At 38.2% G+C, this 13,128-nt stretch overlaps 1 protein-coding gene across 3 annotated transcripts in view; it reads right to left on the bottom strand.

Moving 5' to 3' along the window:
* fcho1 (FCH and mu domain containing endocytic adaptor 1) overlaps positions 1-13,128 on the bottom strand; it is a 66,419-nt gene that overhangs the window by 28,469 nt on the left and 24,822 nt on the right. For all 3 annotated transcript variants that reach the window (XM_040129639.1, XM_040129641.1, XM_040129640.1), the window contains exons 3-5: positions 4,523-4,614; positions 1,013-1,087; positions 280-421 (exon numbers count right to left, since the gene is read on the bottom strand). In XM_040129639.1, the coding sequence (XP_039985573.1) occupies positions 280-421; positions 1,013-1,087; positions 4,523-4,614 (309 nt within the window). The remainder of the gene's footprint in view (positions 1-279; positions 422-1,012; positions 1,088-4,522; positions 4,615-13,128) is intronic.

The raw sequence follows: 13,128 nt of genomic DNA, 5'->3' as shown, positions 1-13,128 counted from the left end.
CACACACAAACACACACAAAAACGTGGGCATACTGTACAGATCATCATTATACTTGATACTTTAAGGGCAAATGCAGCGATTACAATGAAGTGATAAAACGGTAACTGGATTTTCTGTGCGATAAATTAGATCAGGATGACAGAGGCTGGATGCAGGGAAAGTAATCAGATATACAAATCTATGCTCAAAAAAAACAAAAAACAAAACACATAGTCATGAAAATTAGCCAGTTTTCTGTCAGAATAGTGGTAAAGTATCTCCTCCTCCCAGATGCGTACCTTGCGATGAATTTTGACCTGCTCGTCTCCGTACTTGTTGATGTCACGGATTAGATCGTTCATCTTTCTCATCAGCTCAAGGTGGCAGAGGGCCAGTTTGTCTGAAGACACCCTGAACACATCCCACATGGGAGCAAACGTCCTAGGACATAGATTTATAATCAAGCACACGCATGAGACCTCTAGGTTAAAACTGTTCTTTCCTTTAAGATTTATTGTAATACCAAGTATCATACTGTGGACATGTTGTAAAAATTACTTTTACAACACTTTTTTAAACTAAGCTTCCACAAACCAAAAATATTCTTTCATTTTGGCTCAGCCAATCAAAGGTTTTAACATTCTTATGCAATTAAATGACAAACATAAGAAACAGGTTGTAATTTAAAAAAAAAAAAAAAAAGTCAGACTTTCTCTGTCTGAAATCCACCTCTCAGTATTCTATATTTATATTATATATTAGAGAAATCAATTGTAAATCTGTCTGGAGTAGAGGTGGTCTGTAAAATGTCACATTAAACACCAAGTTGTTAAGGAACTTTTTTGAGGGGGTGAAATTATGTGTACGGTCACTTAAAAACAGAGATTAAGAAGTTAAACCACTGGATGTCAGCAGAAATGAGATTTTCTGCCACTGTTACGTTCTCCTTGACCACAGCTGAAAGCCCCTGAAAATTCGGTTTCACTTGGGTGACGCTGCTGTACTGTCATGTGTTTGCATGGCAGTACTCACCCTTGTGGACTTCCGTTGCTGGCCATCTTGGCCAGTTTGCTCATTGATTTGGAGTAGGTCTCCTCAATGGCAGCCCTGCAAATAACAAATGCAAACATATAAACATCAGCAAAGTAACTGACACAGTAAATCTAATTTATGAAAACTCAAAGGAAACGTGAAAATCTTTGATGCACAAATTTTACCTGTATAGTGCATATACTGTATAGTTCAATTTAGTTCTAATTTTATATCTGTGTCATGCCAAACAAACAACGCGCGCGTGCTTGAAGTCAGAAAATACCTGCCCTTTCTGTTTGTTTCTTCACTGAAGTATAAATTGGCAGTAACACGACAGGAAGACTAATGTTGTGTGAATTCTTTAAAACGTTAATTCTTCTAAATAGCCTTTATACTACTAAATGTAATGTACTCCAATAGGACTTCCTCACAATGCTATTGCCTCTTCTAATGGCCTCATGTGTTATATTCTCTATCTAGAGCTTATTTGGCCCAAACGCTGGGCATCCAGCACCACCGCAGTCAGCAAGATAAAGATAAATTTTCATTGGTGTTGGGTAAATGTTGCAATACGCCACATTTAGATGATGAATTTGCGAGGCTGGGCATAAAACTCTAATAAGCATCTGTGGACCCTGACGAGAAAGAAAGACGGAGGATTGATCCAAATATCCTAAGGGTGAACAGACAGAACAACTTGCTACTGAGGACAGAGAGCCATAAACAAACTGCCAAACTTACTGTTCATCTTTAGCAGTAACGCTGAGGTTGTGTTGGGGATTCTTTTTATATTTTTTTTAATGTTTTTTTTTTATGTGTTCATCAATATTAATTTTTTCTAAAATCAGAAAGGTACTAACGAAAAAACAGTAAAACCTGACTCCGAACCACAAATCTATTTAGACAGACAAAGTTTTGATGGTATGTCATTAGCGCACTTTTTTTTCATTTTGACCTGACAAAGATGCCTGCGTGATGACTCCCCACCAAAAAATTTATTACAAAAAAAAATTAACTTTGAAAGACAATGCTTTGATCACCATTCACCATCCATTTTCTTCATTTTCCAACACACTTACCCAATTAACTAAGTGTGATGTGTGTATAATTATACTCTCTCTATATCCAATGGTTTTCTACTGACATGCTGCAAATTCTCACATTTGAGATGCTGTAACCAGCAAACGACTGGGACTTTAACTTAATAAATTCATTCAGCAATTAATTAATTATCAAAATCGTCTTTTAGTACTTTACTGTTGACGTACTAATTGGTTTAAGGCTGAAACTAACAATTACATTCATTATGAATTAATTATTTTCATAATCAACTTATTAATCGTTCTATAAAATGTCTGAAAATAATCAATTAAATTTACTTTAAGCCAAAGGTGACTTTTTCAACTTGTACTTCTGACCGACCGTCGAAAAACTTTATTATTATATAAGACAAAGAAAAGCAGTAAATTCTCACAGTTAAGAAGCCTGAACTAGGGAATGTTCAATTTCTGTTGAAGGATTAATTTTCTGTCAATACACCAATTGATTAATTAACTAACTGTTTGAGCCCTAAACTGAATGTTTCAGCTCTAGTGAAAGCCTGATGTCTATTTTGTCCCTGCCATCAATGGTCCCTCACTAACAAGAACTGGCAATGTAATTTCATGAGACTGAGCACCAGGGCAAGAGCAGAGAATGTTAACATGCAATAACTGAGAAACCTTCAGATCGTGGTTGGAAGAGTTGTTACGGTACTTTATAGTTATTCATATTGTCTTTTGTATTTAAAAGAACCTTTCAGGAGGGTGGCGCGAGAGTGGGATCGCACACTCTTTTACCCACATTGCCCATATTTCATTTTCTGGCTGCTGATTTGTTGTCTGCTGCCATCAGAGCAGATAACTGAATTTCCCCCTTCGGGGAATGTGCACCGGCGCTCTGAATCAATGTCAGGATTGTATCACTGGTCTGACAGTGTGCGCCGTGTGTTAACTTCAGCTGTTAGAGGACAAACTCCTGTGGGAACCTCATTACTCCCCACAATTTACTCACTGATAAAGGACTAATTTGAAGACAGAGTATTTAATATAACAAACTGCCCACTTTGAGTAGACATATTTGATTAGGTAATTGACCAACCCCCCCTTAGGCACTGTTGCTATCCCTGTTAAATTTTCAGTTCTCACGCAGCACAGATGCAGTTTACAAAGGTTACAGTGGCAGCTTTACCTTTCAAAATCCTTAGTAATTTGAACTTAAATGCGCACTTGGTGGCTATACATGGTATTATGCTAAAAGGCTGAGGCTTTTAGCATGATATCACCTTTTGACGGTCCATGTACAAAGCATGGAAATAAATAAAAAGCGTCCACGCATTGCAGTGCAGAGGTAATCAGTATGATAAGGGAAAATGTAGGATCGAAGTTGTTTTTTTTCATTCTCACACAACCATGTTTGGCTGCTTGGCTTACATACACGTTTGTATTTTCAAACTGTATGTTTTGGATGACGACTAACCAGTGTGTTCGGCAAACAGATTCTATCTTGGGTAACATTGGCTAGGGTTGCTGGAGTGTAAACTTCACCAAATCCAACAGAGAGCAATCCATAGCTGCTAACGTCACCCTAAACTCCGATACTATCCATAACAGGTCATATGTTGAGGTCTGTTCCCCCCTTAAATGGTGTTTCCATCCCCTTCAAATATTTTTTTTTCCCCCCATACTGTTACTATCAACGGTTGAGTCAGACTTTGACAAAAAAAAAAAAAAAAGAAAACAGCTTCTTCACTGTGGGAAAAGACTGCACAGGGGATGTAATAGTTGTGAATGATATTATGTATGCTATGATGTAACCTGCCACCCCACAACCTAATGTACCCTAGTTAGTTAGTTAGTAATGTGCTCCTTGACCTTGTCGGTAACTTTTGGTTACTGCTGTAGGCAGTAAACCGGTCAAGCTAACACCTGCAGCTTACCCTAACACACTCTTTAATCTATTTTTATAAACTTTTGAGCCTCTGTTTTGGGGTTAGAAAGGCTTATAGACACACACCCGCAACCAACACCTGTGACAAATGAGGATAAAAGATATATAGTACCTCTTTACCGCTGGAGGTTCAGGGATAATCGACCTATTCAGGCTTGTGTGTGAGTGTGTTTGAGAGATAGTACACTTCAAAAAGCAGCACAGTAGTGAGGGCAGGGGTCAGAGGTCAAAGCTGAGAGACACAACTGAAGCAGTTTTAACAAAGAAAGACTTGTTAAAGTTTTCTCTGCACAATCTGCATTCTGCTGACAGGACCATGAAACTGCCTAAATCATGAACACCTTGACACAGTGAAAAATGAAATCCAAAACAGCACATTTATAATCTCTGGGCATTTCAACCCAACCTTGGCACAATATCTCAACTTTCTTTCCAAGTCAAGAATGTGGAATTTCTCCAATTGAGCCCCCATCACTACCACCGCCTCCCACAAAGATATTCACAAATACTCCAGAACCTTACCTCTCACGGACAAACTCAGCTAGCTCCTTGGTTGCCAGCTGGCCATGCTTCATGTTGTGGTAGAGCACATCAAAGCCGGCGTTCTTCTCCCCCTGCCGAGGTACAAATAAAACACACACACACACACACACACACACACCGTCTGTTAGCACCCAAATGACGAGCGGCTAACCAGTATGATAGAGCTGAAGATGGAGATGTCAGCTGATGCTGCGGTGTACCAGTATCACACTTGTTTGAGTCTAAGACGTATTACATATTGCCACTGCTATTCCTCTAAAGGTATCAGTGGCTCCTCGGAGACATTTCACATTTGGAAGGTTGAACAAACGCTCACACCAGTGTAAAAAATTGTATGAAAATAGCTTTAAATTCTGTTAAGAGTTGGAATCACCTTGATGATATACAGGAAAGGATAAGGGATAGAGTTTTATCAGTACTGACATCAATAATACACCTTATATTTCTGTGTGAAGGCCCAGATGGTATATTACTGACTTTCTGGGGGCCAAATACTTATGTAATTGAAGTATGACTTGCTTAAAGATGTAAATTATTATTATTATTATCATTATTATTATAAATTATTGTTATTATTATTAATATTTGTTTTTTGTTTTCCCAAATGATCATAAGTGAACACATAAGAATGTTGAATGGTTTAAAAAAATCTTTAAATATAATCCAATAACTTAGTGGGCCATTTTTGTGATATGACCTTGAACTTAACAGTTTCATCATCATTTCCTGTCACTCCCAAAACAACAGTTTAGTGATTTTGAACTAAAGTAGGTCATCCGTACCCTAAGTAACCAGTCTGTAATCACCAACTTTCAGCATTTTGCAGTAGATAAAATTTGTGCGAAGCCAGCATTTTCTTTATCTAGCCTGTAACCACAATGAAACACAGAGCAAAAAAAGTTTTTGTTTTTGTTTTCTTCTCTCTCCTTCTTTCTCTTTCCTTTTCTTTATTATTAAACTTTATTCGTGTGTTGGGAAGGTAAATAGGTTTCCATTCCATTTTAATTCAGTATACAAAATCGACACATACGACACAAACGTCTCTGTGCCACATGTGAACGAAACACCACATGTAGGCAGCATTGTAAACAATAAAGACTAGTAAAAATATATTTCACATGGCCCTTTCGTAGGTGAATCCAAATGGAAAAGACACATAACAAGTGTGTTTGTCATCACCTATAAGCTTTACAGCATCTACACCACCTGCTGCTATATAAATTAAAATAATGGTGCCTCATCATCCACCCACCCCCATTTAACCGGGTTTCTCCACCTTCACTGCTACATAAAAAACGGCAAACCAGGGCTGCCAAAAATAGAAAAAAAATTATGGGAAACCCTTTTTAAAGCGCCCAAAAACTTTGTTTCAAACCCAAATAAGCAACAATCAAAGTTAAAGTCTGGGGAAAATTCCCTCTATTTTTATTCATGAAGAGTTTAACAGAATCTCAGATAATCTGCTTAATCAGGACTGTGTGTGTGTATTTTGATCTGATTAGATTGACAGTGAAGGCCCCACTTTAACAGCAGTTATTGGCTTATTGGTTTTCATCAACAGTACCAGTCTGTTCAGATATTAGCACTGGTTTTCTGTGTGCTGATGGGTACTTGTTCTAAGTACCTCATGATTTTGGTGGTTTTAAATTTATGAGGGTTTTCAGTGTTGATGTAGGCAGTTGTATATATTCAATGTCAACGCACTCGCTTGGTAACCTTGAGTATCTGATGTACAACATTAACTGACACTCTACATGTTAAACATCACTATCTAAATGCCACTTTGATAACCAACAACCAATACCACAAAACCAGACACCAATTAGGTCTTTTTCTATTTGGAGCATTTTGCATTTACTTTTGGTTCAAACAAGGTCTGTGGTGACATTTAGAGGGATGAATTCAACAGATCATTTGTTTTTATCTGTTATTTCACTGCTGCTGCACTCTACTGGAACATATCTCATTGTTTACTGCTCATTTGTTGGGCATGAAAACCTCAGGGCCGACACGATTCAGTATCATTCACTTGTGAGAAAACTGCAGAGCTGGGCTGTTGTGCAGAGGAGAGTTGCCTACCTTGCAGCAAAGCAGATTTAACACAGACTGCAGCACCACCTCACACCCATCACTGTCGTAATTACACAGACCTACTCCTGTCTTATCTTAAGTCTCCATAATCCAAAAAAGTGCCTCACCGAGGCAGCATTCTTACAAATAGGCTGTGCAGTTTCTTGAGCCTCACCACATTTTTCAGTCGACAGATGGACAGGGCTGTCTGTGCAGACTGAGACACAGACAGCTGCCTCTTAGGTCCTAAAAATACCCCATCAGAGGAGAACAGACCAGTTCCCAGGTACCAGGGGAATGGCTGGAATGCCAAGGAAGGGTCACCCAGAACCACACAGAAACACACACACACACAGAAACACACACACACACAAACACACACACACACACACACACACACACACACACACACCACCATGTGCTTCATCACAGCTAGAATACAAAACAGAGAGAGACTGGAGAGGCATACTGAGCATTCAACGCCCAGTGGTCAGGAAGAGAAACGGTTGTTTTGAGAGGCTGATGATACAAGACCAGACAGAAAACAGCCAGAAAGATGAGCCACTGAGGCATAACTGCTGACATCTGCTCAAGACGTTCTCTTTCCCAGAGCCTTTTGTCATAATAAAAACCGGGGAGCATGCGAACACTGGATTAAAGTTCCAAAAACTCTTTCGGAGAGGGAAAAGGCAACGTCATGACAGAAATTGTCCCAGTTAAAAGATCCGGTAGGGTTGAACTATTTCCTTCATGCAGTCCAATAGAGTTTTGAGATCTTTAATCCAGTGTGCAGAGTAGACCTGAAAAAAAAAATTAGCTGATTAATCAATTAGTCGATAAAGAGAAAATATTTCTATTATTGAGTAACTGTTTCTTTCATTTTTGAAGGAAATAACCTTATGCAGCCTGCCCATTTTTTCATTTTTTCTCTTTCCGGTTTTGTCCATTAACTCATGGTTAGTATTACCGGCTATAGTAAACTCAAATCAAAAGTCTCACTCCTGATCAGTTCAACCTACTATACATTTCTCAAAAAATGGGAACACACAACCACATTCGTTAGAAGCTCATATGACCTGACGGCACCACATCCACCGAACCCAAAGATACCAAATTAAAGAGATGATCTGTGGAGCCAAGTTAGCTAAGGCCTTAACTAGCTTGCAAATCAGTTCAACTAGCTTACTGTGTGTTGCAGCAATACATTAGATTGATGTTACAAGAACACTGATGCTTAATGTATCATTAATTTTAATAACTTATATTCTTAACATTTTTGCAGTTGCCACAACCGATCACTAAACTTGATGATTTTTGCTTTATTGGTCTGAATGCTGATTTATCAATAGGAAACGAAATACAACCTTTCACCCAACTGCATAACATGAATATATATATATTTTATTGGTTATATAATTTTGATTATAATTCTAATTATCTTGTTAATCAATAATAAGTGTAACAAGCATTAACACACGCTCTGCAAGGCCACTCATGGACAACTTCTGTTATGAAATCAAGTTATGAACACTTAATAAGACACAAATACCAACACAATCTGACCAGTCACCATGACTATTATATGTAAGATTACCTGCCAATCCCTGTGCCGTGTGGGTGGAGAACTGCTCTAATTAGCACCGCTACCTTAATAGCAGTTGACGTTTCTCAGACTGCTGTAGAAGCAGCTCTTCCAGCTCTTCACTCTGTCCGGTATATTAGCAGATCTCAATCTACACACCACGACACAAATTACTGTCTTGGCGACAGGAAGTTAAAACACAAAATAATGGAGTCGGAGCTCTTTTTTGTTGCTGAACAAAGTCAGTAAGACAAAGTTCTCTGGATCCAGCTTCTCAACTGTGAGGATTTGCCTCTTGTCTTATTATGTATTAGTAAACTGAATATCTCTAAGTTTTGGTTTGTTTATCACAAAAACAAGCTATTAGCCAAGGAGGAATTAGTGGTGGGCATTTGTATGTATTTTTGGGGAAAAATAATTGGCAGATTAATCAATAATGACAACAATCATTAGCTGCAGCATAGAGCAGATACATTGTCTCTCAGTCTTTTATCCTGCACCTGCCTAAACATATGACAGGATGTGCACACAAAGGCTTTTTTGCATTTTTTTCCATAATAAGATAACGGTATCTTGTCTGTGTTCAAAAGGTCAATTCAGGCTAAACACAAAACAGGATGGGACATTTATAATAAAAACTGTTGTGGATTATCCTGTGGATTATCTGGATATTGTTTCTAATGCTGGGACCACCACAAGTTAAATTCAACTCACCTCAATTGTATCTGCATGCTGGTGGCACTATCTGCATTTAAGAAGATGCCCAAGTGATACGTGAGATAATGTGTTTATTTTTGTGGTTTGGATGAACTGACCCTTTATGCAATGCCCTTGGTACAAATAAGATCATCTCTGCCATTGAGGTGTGACATGTTTAAAAATTGAGGGATGTTTCATCATCCTGAAATAATACTGTCTGCCACTGCTCTAACATATATTTATTTATAGTACACTGAAACAGGACTACTGTTAGGCTCAATCACACTAAATACATTATGAAACACACCTACTGCAATAGTGGTTTTCTAAGATATCCATGTTCAGTCCTATTTTCTCCCCTTCTTAACAAAGAATAGGGTTTCCTAATATTACACAATGGTTGAGTGCTTTGATATTAGCTTTTTATAAACAGTGGAAGGGTCTTCAGCCGGCTGCATAGTGTTTTTTATTGGCAGGGGTCTGCTCTATTCAAAAGGGTTGCCATTACTCTCTCTAGGTTTTGTCCCTTTCTTGCAGTTCGCAGTTGCCTTTTGTTGAAACTCTACCCTTGCCACAGGAAGATGAGCTGCCAGTCTAAGCCTTCACTCAAACACACACAGACACACAGACACACACACACACACACACACACAGACACACAGACACACACACCTGTCCACCACTGCTAGCAGGCTTGTCTGTTGGCTGTATGCAAATAGAGCATGTGCACAGACCATAAATGACTGTATCGCTCAAATGATTTTGCAAACAGTATTTTATGATAATAACAGTCAGTAAGAAGCCTTGTTGAATATTTAAAAAAGCTAATATGAGCACTCGAGCCACGAGCGATGTGCCATAACTTTATTACCAAAGCATTTTAACTGCTTAGCATATCATATTTACTTTTGTGGATGCTCTAATATTTACTCATGACTCATAGACTCCATCATCTTAACTTGACATGAAGTAGTTTCTAATGGATGCCATACCTCTGCTCTTGTGCCAGTTTATGTCACTGTCAAATTTTCCAGCTCTGTCACCCCTAAAAAGCAGTTATGTTATTCTCATGTCCGTACGGTAAATATGACTATAAACCTGTTTTCAGAAACTCTTCTCTTTCTGTCCTATCAATGACTGTTGGCCACCTGTTGTAGCTCTGTAGCTTTCACATTAAGAGACTCAGTGTTGATGTAGAGAAATGCCCACAACTGCCATCCTGTTATTCTATGGTAAACATTTCCAGCTGTGTCGATGCATCTCTTCAGGTGAGAGCTGATGAATAAAGTACTACGTAGTGTGGGCTGAGAACTACAATATTCAGTGATGGCTCAGTCTATTTGTCCTAAACTGTATGGTCCATGGCAATTGCTGATGGTGCTACCACTGTCACATGACTTCAATAATTAATTTCGTCCCTAAAATAAATGCAACTGACTTACTTTTGATATGAACTTTGAAGGATAGTGTTCAAAACCCGCTCTTTGAGTTCATGTCAGCAGCTCAGGAGGTAGAACAGGTTCACCACTGAGCATAAGAGTTGCTGGTTCAATCCCTCGCTCTACCTGTCCAAGTGTCTTTGAGCTAGGCCAGAAATTGCTCCTGGTGTTTTTTCAGAAGAACTGGAAGTCACTTAGGGTGAAAGCGTCTGCCAAATGAAAGTAATGTAATATGTTATTCTAAAAGGTGTAGCTGCTGCACCACTGAACATATTGGATAGTTAGAGGAACATTTCACACAACACTGACTGAAGGGGTGCCTGCAATATTAAGTGCAAAAACGAAACCGTATGGCACAGGAAATTCTTCAAAAATTAGCCCGGTGATGTTTTAAGTTTTTCTTACTGTTTACAATCCATGAAAAGACCAAAACCCAAAGTGAACTGATCCCAACAACAAGTAATACCTGTGCATCCAAAGCCTGATCACACTACTCACACTGTAGGATAGATCTCCATTGCTGTCCAAAAAAATATAAAAGACACACTGGATGACATGTTCCTTCATTACCATAAACACAGTCACTGTAGTTTATCTTGTATTAACCATACAAACACCATCCTGATGCTGTAAATAGTCACTAAAGCACCAAATATTTAACAATTCACAGCTGACAACAGTCCACAACAAATGTACTCTTGACTCCAGTTTTAGTTAGTAAAATTCTGACCCTTCTTTAAAAACGAAAATACATATTTTTGAAGCTATTTAAAAAAATGATGTGTTCAGTAGTAATAAATGGGCTTAGGGCTGAGTGACACATACGAAATAGGAGGGTCAGCAGGGTTGGCTGTGGCGCTTTCATTCTTGGATTTCTTGAAAATAAAACAACTAGATTTCCAACAATTAGTCAATTAATCAATCGACAGAAAATTAATCTGAAACTATTTTGATAATCACACAATTGTTTTAGTCATTTTTAAGCAAAAGTGCTAATATTTGCACTGCTGGAAATTATAACAGGCATTTTTCACAATGTTCTGACATTTTATGGACAAAACAATTAACAGATTAATCAAGACAATAATGCGGAGTAATTAATAATGAAAATAGTCATTAGTTGTAGCCCAGACAGGCAGGTGCAACCAAAATGAAATGTGCATTATCACTAACCTCTTCTTCTTTACCCTGACTGACACTGAACTACACTCTTGCGTGTTTACGTGTGCAGGTTCTCGATTGAGCAAGCAGATGCGAGCTGGCACCTTTAGATGTTGAGTCATGCCAAGCAATACGAGAGCTGCAAACCCACTGACAGTCTTCTTCAATTGTCTTCAAGTGCCATAATGTATTCCTTAAGCCTTTAGTAAATGAAAATCCTTCAAGTCTGATATATGCAAACCCCCTCTTCTCTCCCCTCAACTGATCTCTTTTTCATCAATTAAGTTGACCGTTTTGGTCATGCACGATGGAGCCCATTACCATGACAATGAGGCTGATGATGGGAGAGAGGAAGAGAGGAATGGGGGGGGATGGGTGTCTAGAAGTGTAAAATTTGTACGTGGACAATTTTCTCATGAAGACTCAGACTTCTGAAGAAGTAGCAGGGAAAGTATCATTTTATCTCAGTGAATCAAATGCCAGCATTGGTCTGTGAAGGGGTTGGGATCCAGGGTTTAAGCCTCCTTTGTTCAAACCAGTCAACATTATGGTGGTCAGGACCATTTAACTTTACGGACTTAAAGAACAGATGTGCTGAGCATTACACTCTATCCATTCTCCATTCTTAAAGCAAAGGAAAGCTCATCACGTAACAATTTCCAAGCATTCCCAATCCAAAACACTTAAGATTGCAAATCCAAACCCCAGTAAAGTTCTTTAGGTAAAAACATATTAGCAGGGGTAAACGTTTAGGTTCAGCCAAGGGTCAGTTCTTTCAGCACTGTTCATTGGTGGAGACAATTTGGTTTGCTGTGCGGTGGAGACTCAGATCTACATGTTTTGAATTCTTTTCTTTCATTTGTTTGAATATTAGTTTTTAAATTTGTTTGGAAATAAAATAGCTAGATTAACAGAACTGTTTGGATGACGCCTACATGATTCTTGCAATTGCTTCATTGTGGTCTCGCCATGTGTAGTGGCCCATGTTAGATTTACAGCCCCTGATAAACCACCTTAAACCTGAAAGACTGAAGTAACGACTGATGCAGATGAGTCAGACATCATTAGTTTATTTGGAAAACCTTATCTTAAATATGAACTAGTTTTATTTTTTGTATGCTAATCATTATTTTACTGTTCTGTTGTTTTATGCTGTGTTCTATTTTTTTTAATTATTATCATTATTTTGAAAGTCCTTTAGAAAAGTTATCATTATTAATTGATGGATTTATTAGATACATTAGTTCATTAGCCACATTCAGAGTCAGCCCTTCCTTATATTAGATATTACTCAAAACCATGAACCACAGTGGATTACAAAAACTGTTTGAAAGAGGAATAGATAGATGTTTTGCTTTATCTTATTATTTGCCAATACAAAGCCACTGTGTCTTTTTTGCAATAATAATGTTGCTGTTTGAAAATAATACAAGCTTATGAAGGTAAAAATTCCGATTTTACTGACAGGCTAAATAATTTGGATGTAAGGCCAGATTTGGCCACCATCTGTCGATCTCCAACATTAACTTGTACTTATTGCTGCTCAAAGACGGTCTCAGAGGTTCAGAACTGCTGTTATAAAATGTAGGAATAATGTGCCACAGGTGAGGTGAGGTTATTGTAGTGAGTTTTGT

This window comes from Xiphias gladius, chromosome 6 (genome assembly GCF_016859285.1).
Source record: "Xiphias gladius isolate SHS-SW01 ecotype Sanya breed wild chromosome 6, ASM1685928v1, whole genome shotgun sequence".
NCBI classification, from domain to species: Eukaryota; Metazoa; Chordata; class Actinopteri; order Istiophoriformes; family Xiphiidae; genus Xiphias; species Xiphias gladius.
The sequence above is the reverse complement of the archived record's forward strand: the minus strand, read 5'-3'. Positions and strand labels throughout refer to the sequence as shown.